General features: G+C 45.4%; 1 protein-coding gene across 1 annotated transcript in view; it reads left to right on the top strand.

Annotated features, from left to right (window-relative positions):
• FOXO3 (forkhead box O3) overlaps nt 1-21,277 on the top strand; it is a 119,712-nt gene extending 98,435 nt beyond the window's left edge. Inside the window, 6 exon segments of the mRNA XM_033418715.2 lie at nt 774-1,042; nt 1,044-1,135; nt 1,138-1,182; nt 1,185-1,234; nt 1,236-2,209; nt 16,360-21,277. Coding sequence (XP_033274606.1) covers nt 774-1,042; nt 1,044-1,135; nt 1,138-1,182; nt 1,185-1,234; nt 1,236-2,174 — 1,395 coding nt within the window. The 3' untranslated portion in view covers nt 2,175-2,209; nt 16,360-21,277.
• The last annotated feature ends 401 nt before the right edge of the window (nt 21,278-21,678 follow it).

Here is a 21,678-nt window from a genome sequence, read left to right as displayed (position 1 = left end):
TGATCACCTGGCTGAGATGTCAGGTTTCTTCACAGTAAAGTTACTCTCCCCCACCGCCTCTTTCTATACTGTACTCTTCGGAAGGAAGGAAGTGTGCTCAGACCACATTGCCTTGAGGAGGGAGTGTCTGTATAAATTATTTGGAATTTTTTTGAATGGGAAACTTGCCTACTTCTGTCGACTCAGCAAATCCTACTTTACCATTTTTTTCTTATGCTTGTGAGACAGGTGTGAAATTGTGGCAGGAGGAGATGGAGTCGTAGAAAGGATCGGTAACAATTCACACCAGTTCTGGGTTCATAGAAGTGGTTAAGAAAAGGTAGATGCTGCCTCTGTACTAGAGGAGGAGGGGACCAAAATAGAATAAAATAGCCCCCTAAGTGATTACTTATCCCTAGAGAGCCAGGGAGGTTTATTGCAAAGTGCAGGGAGAAATGGTGTGGTAATACATTATAAGTGTGAACTTCAGTATAGGAAGTACAGTTACAGAAAGGACAATAAAACTTGGGAATTTAAGAAGAACAATGCCAGTGAGCTCCTACATCCCCGCATTTCCTGGATATGAAACCGTCTCCCACCCTCTAAATACGGAGCTTGCCATTTTCAATACTGTCATTTAATACCAAGCCAAGGAGGTTCATGCAAAGCCTTTTTTTTTTTTCCCTTAGCCTCTGAGGTTGCTTTAAAAAATGAGTCTGATTAGCAACTGTTTCTTCTGAGTGCTCAGTTTGGACCATTCTGGCTCATCTGCACTGTCCCTTCTCTCTCTGCAGAACTCCATCCGGCACAACCTGTCGCTGCACAGCCGGTTCATGCGGGTTCAGAATGAGGGGACCGGCAAGAGCTCATGGTGGATCATCAACCCCGACGGGGGGAAGAGCGGGAAGGCGCCCCGGCGGCGGGCCGTCTCCATGGACAACAGCAACAAGTACACCAAGAGCCGGGGCCGTGCAGCCAAGAAGAAGGCAGCCCTGCAGACCGCCACCGAGTCAGCCGACGACAGTCCCTCCCAGCTCTCCAAGTGGCCCGGCAGCCCCACGTCTCGCAGCAGTGATGAGCTGGATGCGTGGACCGACTTCCGCTCACGCACCAATTCCAATGCCAGCACGGTCAGTGGCCGCCTGTCCCCTATCCTGGCTAGCACGGAGTTGGACGACGTTCAGGATGATGACGCGCCACTCTCCCCCATGCTCTACAGCAGCTCGGCCAGCCTGTCCCCCTCCGTCAGCAAGCCGTGCACCGTGGAGCTGCCCCGGCTGACCGACATGGCGGGCACCATGAATCTGAACGACGGGCTGGCCGACAACCTCATGGACGACCTGCTGGACAACATCGCGCTCCCTGCGTCCCAGCCGTCGCCCCCCGGAGGGCTCATGCAGCGCAGCTCCAGCTTCCCATACACCACCAAGGGCTCCGGCCTGGGCTCCCCCACCAGCTCCTTCAGCAGCACGGTGTTTGGCCCCTCGTCTCTGAACTCCCTGCGTCAGTCTCCCATGCAGACCATCCAAGAGAACAAGCCAGCCACCTTCTCTTCCATGTCGCACTACGGCAACCAGACACTCCAGGACCTGCTCACGTCGGACTCACTCAGCCACAGCGATGTCATGATGACCCAGTCGGACCCCTTGATGTCTCAGGCCAGCACCGCTGTGTCCGCCCAGAACTCCCGCCGGAGCGTGATGCTTCGCAGCGATCCAATGATGTCCTTTGCCGCCCAGCCTAACCAGGGGAGTTTGGTCAATCAGAACTTGCTCCACCACCAGCACCAAACCCAGGGCGCTCTCGGTGGCAGCCGTGCCTTGTCAAGTTCCGTCAGCAACATGGGCTTGAGCGATTCCAGCAGCCTCGGGTCAGCCAAACACCAGCAGCAGTCTCCTGTCAGCCAGTCTATGCAAACCCTCTCGGACTCTCTCTCAGGCTCCTCCTTGTACTCAGCTAGTGCACACCTTCCCGTCATGGGCCACGAGAAGTTCCCCAGCGACTTGGACCTGGACATGTTCAATGGGAGCTTGGAATGTGACATGGAGTCCATTATCCGTAGCGAACTCATGGATGCTGATGGGTTGGATTTTAACTTTGATTCACTCATCTCCACACAGAACGTTGTTGGTTTGAATGTGGGGAGCTTCACTGGTGCTAAGCAGGCCTCATCTCAGAGCTGGGTGCCAGGCTGAAGGCTCACTGAGGAAAGGGGAAGTGGGCAGAGCAGGTCAGTGCCCAGGGCTACGGCATAGTAATAACAGGGGCGGTGGGGGACAATGGCTTTCATTTACGTGGTGCACAGTAACCTGGCTCCCAGCCAGTTCATTCTGAGTGGTACCAGCAAAACAAATAGGGCTGTCAGGTGCCCCTCCCCACAGTTTGCTGACAGCTCAGGAGTTTTACTGCCAGTAAAAAGAATACACATTCAGAGGTTTCATTTTTCTTTGTATCCAGTCACCCTCGCTGACCTATGACACAGGTCCCCCTACTGGATGGATGGATGAGGAGAGAAGGGATGGGAGGAAGGGGACCTTAGGCCACACAAACATCAAGGTTAAGGACGCAGCCAAAGGGCCTTTCTTAGGCTCTCAGGTCCAGCACTGCCATTGTCCATCTTCGATGCTACGGTTTCTATATCTTTTTTATCCAGCAAAGTAACAATTTTTAGGTGCTTCTAATTTGACAGTAGACTATGCTTTCTGGACTCTTTCATACAGGAGTATTTCCAAGAAGCAAGATCTGTTAGATTCTTCACCATTAGTACTAAGCAATCTTTATTAGCACTCAGCATCTAAACATTTAAAAGAGCAAAAAGAATTAAATAGAAAACAGAAGTTTTTAATGTGAGAGAGCACTTACTCATGTGCTGCTTTTTCCCAGTGTATAAATGGTGTCCGGTTCCAAACGGTGACAAGAGTTGTGAATGGCGACAGAGATTTTTTAAATTGTGGCATTTTAATTCTGTTGGAACCAGAGAGATCATGCAACATGATGTGGCAAGAAAAGAGAAGCATTTGACTGGAATCGGAAGTTGAGGGTTCCGTTCCACTTCTACTGCTTTCTGGTTGCTATTGGGAGTGTGTCACTTAGCCTTTGAACCTCAATTTCCAGTTTTATAAAATGAGGATAATAGCCCCTGTTACTCCACAGGGTTATTGCAAGAATCAAATGCACTGAAGTGTGTGAACGTGCTTTGTAAAACTGCAGTGGGCTGAAGTATGTGCGGTGTTATTAGGTACACATACCGACTGACACATGAGTAAGCAGGGAGCCCAGAGAGGTTAAGTGGTCTGCCCAGGGTCACACAGCTGGACCCAGAATCCCTATTTCTGGAATGGCTTGAACCATAATCGTTCTTCCTAATTATCTCTAGATGGTAAAAATGAGAAGTGCTCTGAACCGGAGCCAGAATCAGTAGGTAACATACAAGCTTGCCCCAGAACTCTCAATCTTCAAGTAGTAAGATGAGCACTGGGGTCTTCTGCTATAACACATTTGTACCCCCAGACCCTCCCATGTTCAGGGGCTCTTTTTATGCCCCAGTTCCTTTTTTTTTTTTTTTTAATATCAGCAAGCTACTTACACTCTTCTTTATTAAGTGGTGTGAAAGAGAAATGGGATTCAAAGCCATAAAAAGCTGAGCCTTGTTTAACCCTCTGCCCTGGTGAAGGAATTATAAGGGTCTCCTGTGATGAGCTCATCCCGTTCATGGGTAGTTGTCGAAAGTGGAATGTCGAGAGTGTTGTGATGCTCAGCTTCTCCGCTTTCCCAGGCAGAAGCAGGTCCCTAATGGCACTCAGACATCTGTTTCGAGTCATTTAATAGCCCTTGAGACTGTAAAAAGACTGCAGCAGAAGCTAAGAAGGGTGACACACTTCCGTACTGCCAGAACTTGGACTGGTGGAGACTTGCCTTGAGAAATTTAGATATTTGGCTTTTAGAAGAACAGTTTGTCTTCCTTTAAGAAGAGGAATATGATTGTGGCTTCTGAAGACACAGTAGGTTTTAATTTTGGTTTGGTTGTAAGGAATCCACTTTCTAGTTCATTGAGAAGAAAATGTGCCATCAATTTTTGTCTTATTTTTCAAGTGTAGGTTTTCCTTTTAATTCAGTAGCAGACTTTTCGTGTGTGTGTGTGTGTAATTCTAAAAGGTGGTATAAAAATATTTTAAGGGAGGGCTTCCCTGGTGGCGCAGTGGTTGAGAGTCCGCCTGCCGATGCAGGGGACACGGGTTCGTGCCCCGGTCCAGGAAGATCCCACATGCCGCGGAGCGGCTGGGCCCGCGAGCCATGGCCGCTGAGCCTGCGCGTCCGGAACCTGCGCTCCGCAATGGGAGAGGCCGCAACAGTGAGAGGCCCGCGTACCGCAAAAAATATATATATATTTTTTAAGGGAGATTTAAATACTTATGTTTAAAAAAATATATTTAGTGAATTATTATTTTGATAATAAGTAACTACTTTTAAGAGTATGCATTTTATTATTATACCCTTTTGGAATATTAGGGTCATTTAGTCACCTTTTTCTCAAAATATTTTGGGTGAAGTGTTTTTGAGGAGATATTTCTTGAGTAAAAAATATGAAAAGTCACCAAATTTTCCTGAAAGTAAACCAGCTCAGTATGACCAGAGCAAGAGAAAGAAACATCCTGAAGACTGTGAAGGGCTTTGAGGGAGTCTGGTTTCTGGCTCTAGGATTTCCATTTTGCTTTGGAATAAATTGCTCCACTATATAGCCAGGAGCATGTGTGGCCTAATGTATATTCTTACTTTTACAGTAAACTTGTGGCTATCGCTTTATTGAAGATTCTCCTGAATTCACAAAACAGGACTTGGGTCACAGTCTCAGAATTCACTTCTCCCAAATTAAGCACCTCAGCTTCCCAAGATTTGTTCTATAATGACTTTCTTGGTTTGACTTTTTTTTTTTTTCAAGCCAGTAGTTGTGGTATTCTCTAGACTCACTTCCTGCCTTGCTAACTGAAGGTCATGTGACCCTGAGTGGGCGCCGGAGCAGTTCTGTCCAGTTGACAGACAGTCTTGCTGGAGAGCTGTGGTGAGATGCTTCTCTGGAGGGGTGGGTGTTTCACACATGTCATTCATTTTATAGATCACGTGTGAAATCCTTTGACCTACAGGTCTATCTGGAAAAGGAAAGAATAATTGTACCTCTTTGTGAGTGCCAGCTACTGGGGTATGACGGGCACTTGCTTCTCTCAGGCACTGGGGAAGCTTGGTGTGCATGTGTACAGATTGGCAGCAGGCATGGCTGTGAGCAAGTGTGGTGGTTTCAGGGCTGTGCCTCCGGTAAGCCCTCCTGAGATTGACATGTGTCTGTTCTTGCAGGAAAGCAACGTCAGTTTCACTGTAGTTTTGATGTCAGAAGGTGCCTAAGTTCACATGCTTTTTCGTTCATCTTCATCTTTTGGCATTTGGAGACCCCATTAGGGAGCAGCCCCATACTTAGTTGCGTTTTAAACAACTTTATGATAAGGATTGGAAAATACTAACTAGGAAAACCCCAGGTGGAGAGGAGAGAGGTAGTTCTCTTCCTGTCTGTGCCACTGGCCATGTCACTGATGAATCTCTTAGAATAGTAGGTTTCTCATCTGTCAAAAGAGGACAGAATTGTAGAGTTGTTTTTTTTGTTTGTTTTTGGGTTTTTTTGTTTGTTTAACCAATAAGATTTATTTAGTTTTTTAAATTGAATTGTAGTTGCCATACAATATAGTGATTCACAGTTTTTAAAGGTTATACTCCACTTATAGTTATTATAAAATACTGGCTTTATTCCCTGTGTTGTTCAACATATCCTTGTAGCTTATTTTATACCTAATAGTTTGTAACTCTCAATGCCCTACCTCCATCTGGCCCTTCCCCTCTTCCTTCTCCCCACTGGTAACCACTAGCTGTGAGTCTGCTTCTTTTTTATTATATTCACTAGTTGTTGTATTTTTTAGCAAAGTCATAGAATTTTAAGGGTGCATAGTATGTATACTTTTAAACCTGAAACCTAACATTCTGTCTGTGAAATTGCCACCGTAAGGGATATGCGATGATATGGAACTGTAAAGGAACAGTGGTATACTAGTGTGGCAACAGCAGGTCCTGGTGTTGGAAGCCGTTGAGAATTTAAATTTAGGCTACTTCCCAAAAGGAACAAATCTTTGATACTTGTTGGACTGATGTTTAAATGCTGTGATTCCATTATGTCTTTAAATATTCATGTTGGGGGATAGGACTGATTCTAACCAAATACAGACAATATCATAGGCTACTCATGTGATGTTTTTTCTTGATGTACTGATAGATATTTCCATTAGGGAATATAACGTGCAGTACGTACTGCGTGGAGAACGTACTCTGTTACTTGCACTTGTGAACTGTTGTCTAGTCTTTGGTTATAGTGTGCTAGCCTCAAGAATTCTGTACCTGCAGGGATCTTTATTCTTACTTTTTAAAAAACCCAAAGTCTGAACTGTCATTCATGGAGAGAATGGCTGTCTGGATGTTCCTAGTGTTGACAACAGTGAAAGAAAATTGACAAGAGCCCTGAAAAGACGTTTTCTGTGCAGAGGCTGGTACACTCCTTACGTACACCCGTTTCCCTGGAAAGCAGTGACGTCCAGCACTAAGGCTGCTCTTCCTGGGTCTGTCGGGTTTTTAATGCGCCTTTGCTCACCACTGGCCAGCCTGCTAAGCATGGGGACAGAGCCTGAGTGACTGCTGCTCTTCATGCAGTAGCATTTATAGATGGCTTTCTGGCAGGTCTCTTTTGGCCACAGAGCTTGTGTGGAACATAAATAAGTGGAATGAAAATCACCAGAATTACTACTGGAACTTCATGTACACTTTAAGCTCCCGTTAAATGCTTCTTTTCAGAGTGTTCATAATGCTCAATATTCATCTTATAAATAATGTTTTCTGTAAGTAGAGTCTTCCCCCAGGGGCCTGCTTCTCATAGGCATACCTTTCTGTATAGAGATGGGAGAAGGGGGCTTGTTGGGACCTGCCTCTGTGCCATGGCCAGAGAGGTTGGCCTGTCAGAGGTCCCCCATGGCCCTGGGGCAGGTAGAAGGATGTTTGTTCACTGCTTTCTCTTCCCAACTTGGAGACACGTGTCTTAATGCTGGATTTTCATTCCAAGATGGAGATTCCCCACCTTGCAAGAGACTTCACCCTGGTTTTGTTGGTATGTTCATTTAATTTGAAAATACTGCTTTCCCCCATCCAAATTATTTTGAAGTTTAAAATTTTAAAAACTAAAATGAATTAAAATTTTGTATTGTGAACTAGTGACAGACACTTCAGATATTCAGAGGTCCCGTGGGTCGGTGTTTCTCAAAGTATTTCACAGAATACTCAATCCTCAGGATATTCATGGGTATTAAGTGGAAAATAGATTCTGTGGTCAAATGTCTGAGGAACGCCATGTTAAATAAAGTTAAATAGGGTTGTTTGCTGCAGGACTTCTCAGAGCCTTAGAAGTTAATGTATGTTATGAACCTTCTAGGATCGGATTGCAGTGTCTCCTAAGTTTATCTGACATCTCGAATCAAATCCTTCTTCTCCCGGAAACCATAGGACCAGTGTCCTAAGGAACCCCCTAAAGAAATCCTGAAAGAGGTCAGCAACCTCTTAAGAACGAGGGATTCTTTGCCCTTTTTCCTCTTGATTCTTACTGGAGCTTTTTGTACAACCTTGTCATACATCAAGCCTTTCTCAGCCACAGGGTGGGTTCTACTCTTGGATGAGCTAGCTGCCTGGCAAAATGGTAGGTCCCACGTTGGTTGAAGTGCTCAGGAAAAGTCTGAATTTATTAAACAAAATTTGTTTATTGAGTACCTGCAGTGTGCTGGGCACAGGGGATAGAGGAAGATAAAATAGGGTCTCACCCTCAAGGTGTGCATGGCCTGGCTGGGGATGTGGTGCAGTGGTGGTGGTGGTGGTGGTGGTGGTGGTGGTGACGGTGACCATTGTCCCAGGGGAAAAGACTGCTTTCCATGCAGGGGTGGAGCAAAGGACCCATGGGGCAGTGGCAACCTTGCATGCTTGGTTTTCTGGGACAACCCTGCTTTTTCAGATGTTCTGTTCCGTTATCACGTGGTCTGTTCCACCTGTCTTTGGGGGATAAAAACATAGGCTCCATGCTGATAGGGCAGAGTTCAGACTAAATCCAGATGCTGGTTCATGTTAAAAGCCCTGCAGGAGACTTGCTTTTATGTTTGATTTCTAGAACTGGTTCATCATCACAGTTGAATGTGAGCCAGCCACCCACTCCAAGATCACTGTCCCTGGGGCTCTGCTCCGAGGGGAGATGTGGATTTAAAAAGCCTCCCCTGCAGCCCACCCCAAGTTAAGTAATGTCTTTGTGGTACAGCAGAGGACCTATGAATCTGTAGCAGAAGGCTGCCATTTTTATGGCTGTGTGTCATTGAGTCAAGCCACTCCATTTCTCTGAGTCTCAGTTTGCTTGTCTGTAAAATGGGGCTAAAACGAAAACCTACCCCACAGAGCTCTTGTAAGGACTATCTCTGATATGACCTAATGTCCTTTGTCAACTTTTTAAAAAGTTACTTAATGTTTATTGTTACTTAAAATGGTTCCGGAGGTTAATGCAGAATTAAGGAAAGCACCAAGCCAGTCTTACATTGTTGGCACAAAGAGCAATTACTTTCCTCAATAAACTAGAATCAGTTAGGTTTCTTTTCATTAAAAAGGTATAGCAATTGCCTGTTGTGTGAAACCTTTGATGTCCCCTAGAAGTCCTGCCTGCCAATTTAGGGGTACCCAGGACAGGGGCTATATTTTCACTAATAAAAAGGACCTTCTGCCACAGACGGATTGGGGAGGTTCATATATGGTACCCAGGGTGTTCCATTAATATCTTTAAAGGATTGCCTGAGAAATCCTAGCTGTCTGGCCTCTGCTTTCTTTCCTTAGGGAGGCTGTCATATCCACTCTGTGCTGAGGGGGGAGCCTCGCCCTGCCCCGTTTCTGCTTCCTCAGCGTGGAGCCTCTTCCTGTTGGGAGGGAGCCTGGAAATCTGATCTTCCCTCTCCACTGCCAGGCCACCGTGGCCACACAGAGAAATAAAAAGCTGCTCCAGTTCTCCTAGGACTTCTTGGGGGCAGAAAGGTTGCCACACAGCGAATGGCAGGATGCTGGCAGTGGTCTGGCCATGGACCCCACCTCCCCAAGAGCTGGTGGTTTACTGCCCCCCACCCCCGCCGTCACTGGCTAACGTGACACAATTTGGGGTTCAGAAAATATGGTCACTGTATCTTTAAGATCTGCCAACTAAGTTCAGTGAAAACCCAGAGAAACTGGGCTGTTCTTCTCCAGGAGCTTTCCTCCCAGAGAAGCGAGACCAAGCCTGGAGGTGAAACATACCACCCAGAAGAGCTACTGCCCACTTGGTTGCAGGTGTTTTGTTTTGTTTCTGTTCCCGATAACAGATGTGAACCTTACTCTGTAATTCTAGACTTTCCTATTTTTAATAACCTCTTTTTTTGCTAAAGTCTATGACATTCATTTATTAAAGGATGAGAATTACTTAGTCATGAAGCCCTCAGAGCATAATTCCAGTGTTTCTAAGGATAAAACTTTAACTGCCAGTCCTGGTTTGATTGACGGTTTGCATATCAGTATGTTCTCTCTCTCTCTCTCCCTCCCTCCTTCTCCCCCTTCCCCTCCCCTTTCCTCTCTCCTCTGTCTTTCTCTCTGTTGAAAGACATCCGGACCATAAGATTTTTTTGTTTTAAGTATTCATGTCTGTGTGGAGTGTTCAGTTTGACTCCTTAGTGGAAATTAATGGCCAAGAAGAGGCCGGAAGTTCTGAGGTTGAATTTATTAATTAATTTCCACTGGACTTCTGTTGGTGTACATGCCACTGTAATTAATTGGAACTTCCATTGATCACTTGTGTCTTCAGAAATGATTGGAAAACAATAGAGCCCAACATAAGTAATCAGAAAATATGTGTTGACTGATAGACCTGTTAGAAGGTATCCCTTAGTTGGTAGTGTCCCTACCGCCTGAATGCACTCGCTGCCCAGCCCCGGTCAACTCAGGTTGTCCTGCTGGCTGAGGTCGGGGTGGGGGGTGGAGAGCCGAAGTGGGGAGCTCCCAGCACGTACCGCCAGGTGCTGGTCAGGCTGAGCGGGGAGAGGAGGGCCACCCACCGTGTGGGTCCACCTCACTCCTGGGTCTGCACTCCCACTGGCCTGCCGCCCTCAGGACAGACGGGCCTCTGTCTCTGTCGATCTTGGAGCTACCCTGAGACCCTCCTTTCTGTTCCTTCTTGGTTTCCTTTCTCTGTTGCACTGGTGTGGTTGCTGCCTCTTGGCTGCCATCTGTGTTACCTGCATGTCCTGGTCATACCTCACAGGTGGATGAGTGGTTTGGACTTTGTGGAACTAAAATAGCTGATTGTGCGTTTTCGATTTCAGAATCACTTTTGGAAAATTTAGATTGTCTTCAAAACCCTGCATATCTAAAGGAGGAAAAAGAAGGCTTTGGAGACCTCCCTCTTTTGTGCTTGGTAGCTGGACCCTTAGACGGGCTGGAGCATTACAGCCACACTTGCACTCAGTCCCAAGGGAGGTAGGGCATCCCAGCCCAAAGGGGTAGCTGCACACTCCCAATTGTCCCCATACCTCCTCTAGCCAGTAAATGCAGTGAGGAGTCACACAGGGTGGGGCCACACCCAGTAAACATAAACATTGTGATATTCAGGTCATGGTTTATGGCTCTAAGTATTTCCTCCTGGAAATACTTATTTCCTCTAAGTATTTCCCTTGTGTTTCTAAATGGTGAATCACTTTAGCAGTGACAGCAATTTGAGAGAGTAGCGTGACTCTTAATTCGGGGGGCTGGTGATAAAGAATGGGTTTGGTAGGATGGCAGAAGGTAAATTCTTTATGAAATCCTATTTAAAATTTTATTTTAAAAATAAAATAATTTGGGTGTTAAAACTGTGCCTTGTATTGGTCCTTAGGAGGTTTCATCTTATAAGAAGTATGAGTTTTTTCTCATATTCTTCTGAATAGAAACTTCATCAGAAGCCATCCTCCTCCCAAAAGGGGATCATTAAAATTCTAGGTCTTGTCCCATAAGCAGTAGGTACTGCTTGGATTCAAATGAGATTAACTCTTAGCAAATGCGAGTCTGTTTAAAATGCTTTGTGGAAGCTGTAAGGCTTAACAGGGTGTTAAGCATTTGAATTGGCAGAGAGGAAGAGAGGGCTGTTCCAGGAGTTGGCTCGTTCATTTACTCAGCCAACATTTATTGTGTGCCTCTCCTCTGTTTCAACTTTCCAGGCTACTTGGGACATCAAGAAAATGTGTCCCTGCTGGAATGTGCACTTCTTGTGGGTAAATACCATGTCTAAGACAGCGCTCTTGAAATTGTAGATGCTCCGTAAGTGTTTGGTTTGATTTGAAGGCTTTGCTCTGCCCTCAATATATTGGGACTTCAATGTGTATGAGAAAGTAACCATTCTGGGCACTATGTGATGAGGTGCCAGGTAAGTGGCCTAGGAGTTTAGCAGAGGACGGCCTGGGGCCGGTGGGGCTGGAAGAGCCATCTGGATGTTTGGATGGGGAGAGCAAACCAGGCAAAGGCACTGAACCTGACCCATCGGATAAGCAGGAGTGGGTGTTAAAGCGTGTTAAGGACAGCGGAGCCAGACCCCCAGGACTCTGCCAGCCAGGGTTTTGGAGTATTATAATTAAGGCTAAGTAACCATGCATCCAGAAAGGATCCAAAAGCCCCTTAAGGTCTTTGGCCTTAAAAACAGTTCTTTAAAAGATTGTAATCCAGAACTTTGCAAGTTGTGCTGTGTGGTTTGAAAATCTAAGAATCTTAAGAAAATCGGAAATCTCTGCGACTTTGCTCTTGACAGTAAATTAACAAGTATCATGTTTCTGCTATTGCAGTCACCATATTTGACCCCGGATGCACAAAGAATATTGGTCACCATAATCTCTGCCCCAAAGTAAAGACAGAGACAGGACTTTCTTAAATTTGTATTAATCATCATTAATCCCTACAGTCTGAGCAGCAGAAGGTCTGCGTCTCTGTGCAGGTCACTCCTGCTCTGCGTCCCTCAGCTGTGAAGTGCTAGGGTGGCAGCTTCTCTCCTCTTCCTGTGTTTATCAGCACAGCACACAGGCTGGCTGGAAGGGCAGTCCACACCAGATCCAGGTCCTGAAGCGTCCTGGAGGCGACAGCTCTTCAGTGGCCTGTCGCCAGCCTTCGCGGACAGGCTTCAGCTGCCACCTTGAGAAGCCCAGGAATTACAGGAGGAGGCAGCTGCAAGCAGTGCTTACACAGGTCACGCTTTTACACAAACTAAGCTTTAAAAAAAAAAAAAAAAGTCTAGCTGAGTGTCTTTCCAGTATCTTCCTGAGTGTCACCTTTGCCATGAAAAGTTTATTTAAAGCTTCCCTGTAACATCCCACGTTCTCCATAAGTACTTACTTGCCCCTTAGAAAGCCTGTGAGCTGCCCTTCCTAGAAACGTTATTTTCCTTCAGGGAGGCTCCTCAGCTGTGTACAAATTTGGCCAGAATTTCCATACCTGTTTTCTTTCCCCTCGTAAACTATTCAGCTTCTAAAATGGCAAGTTGACAGCATTTGCTAAAATGGATTTTTATAGAGCTGCACCTCCTAATTCCCCTTCTTGGGCTGTCTTGGAGGATGGCTCTGTTGGGCCAGCCTTGCAGGCAGAAGGCTGCATTTTAATCAGCAAGGCCCCTGCAGTCCCTGAACCCCAGGTTGGTTTTCATGCACTTCCCTAAGTCCTTGTTATCGCCCGTTCTAACCCAGAAGATTTTGAAAAATTAACCAAATTAAGATGGTGGCAGGCAGGCATTTCTTTTCCCTCTACTCGGGTAGAAACATTCATACTCTGAAACCCACACCTGTTCTCTGAACACATGAAGTTTCCCTGTCAGATCAAGTGAATATCAATTCATTTCCTTTTCTATCCTAAACATTCCATATTTAGTTCCCAGTTTGCCCCAGGGGTTGCAAGTTTGGCTTAAATTACGTTTAAAGAGTGAGGAAAGTGATATTTCACTTTAATGTTGAGTTTCAAGCAGACTTTCCTCCAAAGATCTTTCCGTTTTAGCTAGGAAAGCCGTGGATAACCTGTATGGATTTGCAGATAGGAGAGTTTCATCCCTGTGGCTCTTTTTCCTTCCCTGTCATATTTGGTATTGGGGGTCTTATTCCTTTCCTCTCTGCCAGGAAGATGAAAACACTGCTGAGAAATCCAGATTTGTCACAGTGGAGTTGAGCTGTGGGAGGACAGCAGCAGGAACATTTATGTTTTATTCCCAGTTTAAAGTTGATGGGGGTTGTTACGTTTTGTGTACAGTTTCTTGGAGGTGCTGCCCTTTCTTAGAACATCATGTGAGTTAGTGGTGATAATTTGGTTTCCCCATTTCATTTTCCCTGCATCAACAGCCTGATTTCAAACTTAAGTGTTAGGCAGGGAGAGAGAGGGAAGAGATTTTTCTCCGTGTTAGTGAAAGTCGCTGATGGGACGGGACGGTGTTTGCCTATTTATTGTTAGTTGGCCCATTGCCTAGTAACTGTGACGTGATAGCTGTAATTCCCATCAGCTGTAGGCTTCTTTTTCCTTCCAAAAATTTTGCTTAATCTGATGTGTTTTTAGACCCATAAGGGCATCAACATACACACGTAAACTTCACAGTTAACTAAAGCTTCTTACTTGAAAGAATGTCAGAGTGGTGAGAGCACCAATCAGAAGCAGGGAACTTGTATCCAAACAAAGTATCATTAAATCCCATTAATGTGCTCCCTCCATTTTTTCAGTCCTTGATGGAGTCAGATAAACATGTGCAAACACTGAGCCATCAAAGAGAGGTTAAAAGTCTAAGGCAGGTGAGGGGCCGCTGTCCTTGTGACGATTTTTGATCGTAAGGTCTTCCTAGTGAATGGTGAATCTGGTGTTCCTCTTAGAAGAGTGATTGCATTTCCTTTCTGTTTTCACAATATTTTACAAACAAACTGTTTGCCTTCTATCACAGAGAAACAAGTTGCCTTTCTGTCCTGTGGAGCGGGGGTTTCTCTGTTAATAACAGTTTGTCCTCTGTGACAAATTTAAACTTCTAAACCTGGGCCAGGCGTCTCCCAGTTGAACCGCCAGGCACAGGCCGTTTCCTGTGAGGCCTCGGGGGAGCTCCAGGATGTAGTGCCACAAGGGGCCCCAAGCCCATTCTGCAAAGAAGGAAAGAGTGACGATCAGTGCATTCCCTTCTTAATGATGAAGTTCCCTGAAGGTTCTGGACCTTTGGGTGAGACTGTGATGGTTGTTGCTTTAGACTGCCCACTCTGGCCTCCTGCCCCTGGTTTCAGGGCCGATGCCCTATTCTGCTTAGAACGATGCCACGTTGGGGGTTGTAGGTGCCCTCTGCCTTCTTCCCTCCTGTGCTGACCCGGCGCCAGCATTAGAGCAAGCTGCGTGCCCTGCCTTTGTACTGGAGAATGAAGTGTGTCACCTTCCCAGCATGCACTGCTTTCTGTGGCTGAATAATTAACACCAGAGGGAACCGGGGGATGGGGTCTGGATTAGGTAATACTTCACACCTTCTCTCTTGGCACTTACAGTTAAGTCAGGATCGGGACTTGGGGACCATAGTCACCTGATGACTAATTGCCTGGTGATCTTAGGTTGTGGTTTATTAAGTGTTACTGTGAAGGAAAGAACCAAATCCCCTCCCAAAGAACCATGTCTACACCCCTGTTTCTTCATGCCTCAGGGGTCCCAGGTAGAGTAGCTAGAATAGCACTGGCTCTGGCAGGTTAAATACCTCACAGGTACTGAGATCTGATATCGTTTTATTACCTTTTCTCCATCTGAAATCAACAAGCCATTATTTTATAGTCTAGGCCAATATTGTCTAGTATCATTACAAAGCAAAGAATACCTTCAAAAAACGCCATCAGCCAGGGAAATGAAATACTTGGGGAAGGGGTGGGAAGAAGGGGCCTTTTCCTGTTTTACTGTCTCTACCTCTAATAAAACAACCTAAGTTCTTCTGTTTGGAGCTATAGCAAGAGTAATTATGACCGTAGGTATATAATATTACGAGTACCAAGTCCTGCTGTCTTTCTGAATATTGGTGGTGAGAGGTAAGATTGCCAAACAGTCCAGCCACAGAACAGAATTGTACACTTGTGAAACCTCCAGGTGAATTTAAGATACTATCTTTTTTAAAGGAGAGAGAAGCAGATGTACGTAACGTGTGTGTGTGTGAGTGTGAGAGAGAGAGAGCTTATTGATGCATTTTTCATTACTTGTTCACCTTATCTGGTGAGAAGATCCTGAGGTTGCTTCCCTACCACTTTTCCATTTCTTGGCCTAGAGCCATTTTTTTCCTACCATGACAGCTGACACTGTCTCCATAAACAAAAGGTCTTGAGGCCTGTCATGTCAGTTCCTTTAGCTACATCTCTATGACTATGTGTGTGTATATATATAATTCTCTAACTTTTCTGGGCTCAGTGGTCACAAGAAATCTGATAAGATTTGTGTAAATTCAGATGCTTTGAGAGGATTTACCGTTTGAAGGTGGCTGAGTGCATAATAATAATACCAACAATAATAGTGTTGTTAATTTTTAAAGAGATGTTTTGTGGGAGGTTTCTTGGGCCATATGTATGCGTGATATAATTGTTTTTCCTCTGCAGATTTTTAATATAAAAAGCAAATTCCTAGGACACCCCACTTAGAGATTACTTCTCCTTTTATAGTGAGGGAAGTCAAGATGACCCCAACCCAGCAGTGCAGACGGATGAAGCCTTTGTGGAAAGTGGCCAATTCCACTCCCCTGATGTTGGGATGTCAATGGGAAGGGTGGTAAGCAAGGTCACTTAGTCCTCATAGCTGGGGGAGGGGGAACCAGAAGAGCATAGCTGGTCTGCTTGGGGTGACCAGCTCCCCTGGTTTTAGCATGTAAGTCTCGTGTCCCAGGAAGCCCCTCAATCCAAAAATCTAGAGTAAAACCCCATCTGCACCCCAGGCCTCCCTAACTTGGACGGGCCTGCTGAGGCACCCCGACCTGCCTCGCTTTGTTAACCTCCACAAGCGAATGGCCCCGTTTCCTCGAGGCTTTTTAACGTGAGGGCGTTTTGTTATCAAGCACGGAAATAAGGTGAGTGATCTCCGGGCTTTGTCCTTAGGTTTTCAGCCCTTTGACGCTAGTGCAGCAGAACAGCTTGACTTGCAGACCCCTGGCCCAGAGGCAGGTGAGGGACCGGAGGCTGAGGAGACGTGACCTGGAGGGCCCACTGCTGCTGTTTGAATGTCCTTAACCGTCTCTGGTTTTCTTCTCTCCTCCTTTAGACCCTCAAACTGACACAAGACCTACAGAGGAAACCCTTTGCCAAATCTGCTCTCAGCAAGTGGACAGTGATACCGTTTACAGCTTAACACCTTTGTGAGCCCCTGCCGTTTCCTACCCCAGCAGAGACTGTTACCGGCCCCTTACCCCGGGTGAAGCACTTACCCTCGCACAGAACTCTCTCTATAAAGTATGCAAAACCTTCCTTGTACGGGGTGACAGCCACCTGCCAGCGAAGGACAGCACCCTGCCAGCACCACCCACCCTGTTCAGAGCACACCGTGAGCCCGCGGGCCATTCTGTGGTGTTTTAATATCGTGATGGTTTATGGGATGTTTTAAGTGTTGCTTTTGTGTTTGTTTTCCTTTGACTTTGAGTTTCTCACATGCATTAACTTGCAGTCTTTTTATGTTAAAATATTAATCATGCTTCCCCTGGCAAATTTAAACACAGAAGGAAAATGTTGTACCAGCTGCTATGCTGGCTTTGGGTGTCACAAGCATTCGAGCCCGTAGAACTCCCCAAACTAACACATTACGTAAACTAGAGGGGGGGTTTCTTTCTTCTTTCGTTTGGTAGAAAACTATCCTTTTCTAAAAACTGAACAGTGGCACAAGTGTTTTCTGTGTGCACCGGTCCAGGACAGAGCCCTGCATCGGCAAACCTGACTCAGAACCAAACCACGTGCTTGGCTCTGAGTCAGGGTGGTCGGGGGATGAGACCCCGGCACCTGGTCTGCAGTTGCCAGATCAGTAGGGCCTGTGGTCTCCTGTCGGTATCCTCAGCTAACACAGTCAACAGTGATGGTATGTTGGTTAGAAGTTAGAATTTTTCAAGGAAGAAATCAGCTCAGCTGTCCGCTCATTGCCAAATGCCACTAACAGGTTTAGTTTTAAGGAGAAAAGAAAAAAAAAGTAGTCGTGTTTTTCTTTGCAGAAGAAGTGAACTTACAGGTGAACATTAAGCCCGCAGTGAGAAATGTGTGGAAAGTACAAACCCGAGTCACTATTTTTCTAAATGTGCACCCTTGATGATTTTCAGTCTTGCTCTGTATAATCTGATCTAGTAGACGTGTATGAGTGACAAGCAATAGCATACAAACTGATTTCTTTTTAATATAAATAAGCTTAGATTGTAATTGTACAAGTGTCACAATGGAAGTACAAGATAGGGCAGTTTTGACCTCCCCCCACACACTTTTCCTGCTTCTATGGATTTCATTTTTTTCTTTTCAAAAAGTTATGGTGCTGTATAGGTGCTTTCTGTTTAACCTGAGAAGTGTGAGTATATTAGTTACCCTCTTTGGTAGGCAGAATAGTTGGGAACACCTTTGGTACATATGAAACTGGTGTAATGATGCTCTGATTAGCACAGCATATGCATACTTCTCCAAAGTGATATATGAAGACTCTTTTCGTTGCATAAAAAGCATTAGGCATAGAAATGTATAAATATATTTTATCATGTACAGTACAAAAATGGAACAGTCTGCATGGATGTTAGGGATACAGGCTAGTATTTCAGCACAGACCTCCCTGCATGAGTTCTCGCTGATGCTTGCACCGTGCAGTGGGCACTGATTCCCTTCCACCAACACAGACGTGCCACCCGACCCCCTGCACCCATCACCAGCCACCAGGGGCCCCTTTGTGCACCTTTGCTTCCTGATTCCTCTGGGGGTGATATTGGTGGTGATAACAGCTCCTAGCATAATGAACGTTCCATTTGGTGTTGCCACTTGTCTCTCCTGCCTCGCTTGGGCTGTCATGTTTGAGCGATGGCCCTGTTGATTTCACCCTGCCCCCTACTGAATCTGTAAATTGTTGTGCAATTTGTGGTTATAGTAGACCTGTAGCATATCACCTTTTCTAAACTGCTACAAGTTTATAATCTTCATTTTGAAAGTACGTATAATTTTTAAAAATATGTATTCTATTCACGTGGTCTGCTTGTCAGTGAGACAGACTTTTGCTTACTGTATTCTTTTGTAATAAAGCTAGCCACTTCCTTGATTTCTTTGGTAGTCTGCTGTACACAAGAACTGTCAAGTGTCAGCAAGAGAGGACTGCCTCTCTGGGTCCCTAAGTGGTGCAGCCCCCTGGGTGGAGACATAGTTCAGAGACAGTGGCAGCAGCTCAGGGACGGTGGGGAGTGGCAGAGGGGTGTTGGATATAGGGGAGAATCCGAGTGCTTCCAACACGAGGGCCCTGAGAACTTCTCTCCTGAGCTCAAAGAAACAAGAAAACTAACAAAATAGCTACTTGCCTTTGCAGTTTTATACACCGTGGGAAATACTTTGGGAGTAAGAAAGACAACCCTCAAATGTGTTTTGACTTTTAAAGTGTTGAATTCCTTTCAGACATGTGGCATCTCATTTATTCTTTTTTTTTCCCCCCCAATGTTTGTTAGATTTCAGGCAGAATGTTTTACAAAATGTCCTAGAACCGGATTCTAATTTAATCTAAAACAGCTGAGGGAGGGACAGAGAGGTATGAGAGCAGGATAGCCACAGAGCAGATCAGGAAAACGGAGAGGGAGGGGTGCTTGGAATTTTTTTCTTTTCCTTTTTTTTTTTTTTTTTTGAAGTAAGTCAGCATCTACATGTAGAGTGTCGCGGACAGCTGAGATCAGGGCAAAGTGTAGCGCCAGCGTCAGGCAAGAATGGGATAGTTAAGCCTGTCCAGGATCACAGCAGGCCCACTCTCACCCTTGGCCGCCCACCCAGAGGCCAGGATCCCTTAGGCTAACTGAGTCCGAAGGCAGTCAGACAGGGCAGAGGTGCCACCTAAGCCCTCTCCCTCTTGTATTTGAAGACCCTGCTTTCAGGAGGGGCCTACCGATGGCCACCATGTGGAGTTCTGAGTGCCAGGGGCCCTCACAGGAAGTCTTCTGACCTGGAGTATCTCAGTGGAATACTTGGTAGTCTCCGGGAGTCTGGCGGTTGTAATGTTTGCGTCCTGATAAGAACTTTCGGAGTCTACACTCAGCCTCTAAATAAGCTAGGGAGCCTTCCACTTTTTGATGGGAAATTTAGAAAGAAGAGTAACAATGTTGAAAACATGACCCGAACTCCGGGGTTCTGTTGTTCTCTTCAGGGCTCCAGAACCAGATACATTTTACCAAAGTTAGAAAAGAGCTTTATCACAAGCCTTCACTGTCCTGGCGTGAGTGAGGCCTGACCGCCAGGTTCAGAGTATCCCGTTAACTGTGAATGAATCTGAGGTCGATTTCCTTTATCCTTTATTGCATCCCCTGCAATGTAATGACTGCCGAAACATATTTTTTTAAATTTCAGAAGTTTGTCTCTCCTGTTAACGGGAAGAGCGTGCACACACGTGTAGTAATGGTGGACTGTGTGTGTGTGTGTGTGTGTGTGTGTGTGTGGTGGTGAGTTTTGCCCTGTGTGTGTTGCTCCCCCACCCTGAGGAGAAGACCTCTTGGCTCACTGGTCAGGACAGGTATGCCCAGTCTCAGGGTGTCATTTCAGGCGGCTTCTGAAATTGTTAAAGATGGTAGGGAGTCTATCTAATGAACCCCACTTAAAGAATAAGGAATATTTGAATCTCTTGGAAAGGCCGTCAAGAGGAAAGCAGTCAAACACCCAGGCCCATTTTTCATGCTGATTCCAAGGGCTGGTGAGGGGAAATTAAAAAGTTACCCTTTCTCTCTGAAAGCAGAAATAAAATCCTGACAGCTCCAAACTCTGATTTCTTCTTTCTCGGTGTATTTGGGGAACACTGTACGATTAGGTATAATGTATTCTTTTTTAATTAAGAAAAGCAAAAAATTTTGTAGAAATACAATCACTGGCAAAGAGGTATGAAAAAGCCAGCCTCTCCTGGAGACCAGGGGCGGCAGGGCACAGCGAGGGGAGAGTGAAGTCCTTGTGAAATCATGTCTGTCAGACAAGATCTTAACGCAGATGCTCAAGTAACTGAAGAGTACAGTCGGCCCTCCGCACACACGGGCTCAGCATCCTCGGATTCAACCAACCACGGATCCGTAGGGCCGACTGTACTACACCATTTTATATAAGGGACTTGGGCATCCACAGATTTTGGTGTCTGTGGAGGTCCTGCAACCAAACCCCCACGGATACCAAGGGGTGACTGTGTATTATATTTGATCTAGATCTTTAGTGGGTAACATTTTATGCAGTTCGAATGAATGAAATATTTTCCTCTTGTTTAGTTTTATTTGTATGTATTTTTCTTTGTTGAATGATTGGTTCCGAGGCCTCTGCCACACTCCAGAAATATTTGTGCGGCTGCTTTAAAAAAAAAAAAAAAACAACTACATGTCTGGTCACTTATTTCTCTAAAATTATCTCATTGCCTGGCAATCAATCTTCTCTCAATACACTTGTCCTAGTACATTATGTACATGCAAAATGTAAACAGATGTGAAGGAGGACCAGAAAAATTAGTTAATATTAAAAAAATGTACATTTTGGCTTCACATGTTTAACTTTTTTTTTTAAGAAAAAAAGCTGCATGAATGGGAAAAAAATCTGTATACAGTATCTGTAAAACTGTCTTATCTGTTTCAATTTCTTGCTCATAACCCATGCAAACGAGAACTCATTGTGGTGCCTGGCCATATTCAAACACCTAAGAGTCACGCAGTTGATACTTTGGTTTGAAGCACCTCATCCTTTCTTTCAAAGCGAACACTATCATATTGCATTCTTACTGAGGATTTTGTCTATCCATATGTTGCCATGAATTATCTCTACCACCTTTCCTCTCAAGAATCAAAACCAGTTTGATTTGGGAATCTTCTCCTTTCCAAATGAAATAGAGATGCAGTACTTAACTTTCCTTGGTGTTTGTAGATATTGCCTTGTGTATTCCATTTAAAACCGTAATCTAGTTTGTAAAAGAGATGGTGACGCATGTAAATAAAGCATCAATGACACTATCTTACTCCGAGAAGTTTTTTGTTCTCCTTCCCCCTTTCTTTAACCCGAGGAGTGAAATAGCTGAGTTTATCTCAAGGTCTTCCTGTGGAAGAGGCACAAAGCTGGAAGACTCTATCCTGAGATCTCTAAACTAAATGAATCCTGCAGACTTTTCCTCTGACCCACTTTTGACCTTCACGGGCACCCGTACAATTTAATAAAGCAGATTTATGGCATTGTTCATGGTGGCTGATAGCCACTTTGGCCTGCCCTGAGTCAGGTTGCCCCGGAAGAGCTTTTACATAGGGAGGCGGGATTTAAACTCTGTCTTCCTGGGGTGTCAGAGGTTTTGACCTGTCACAGTTTTGGCCCTAAGGAGGTCCTGCTCACGTGAGTCCAGCAGATGAATGTCGGTCATCAC

Source organism: Orcinus orca, chromosome 12 (assembly GCF_937001465.1).
Source record: "Orcinus orca chromosome 12, mOrcOrc1.1, whole genome shotgun sequence".
In the NCBI taxonomy this organism is placed as follows: Eukaryota; Metazoa; Chordata; class Mammalia; order Artiodactyla; family Delphinidae; genus Orcinus; species Orcinus orca.
Note: the sequence above shows the minus strand (reverse complement) of the source record. Positions and strands in the feature narration are given on the sequence as shown.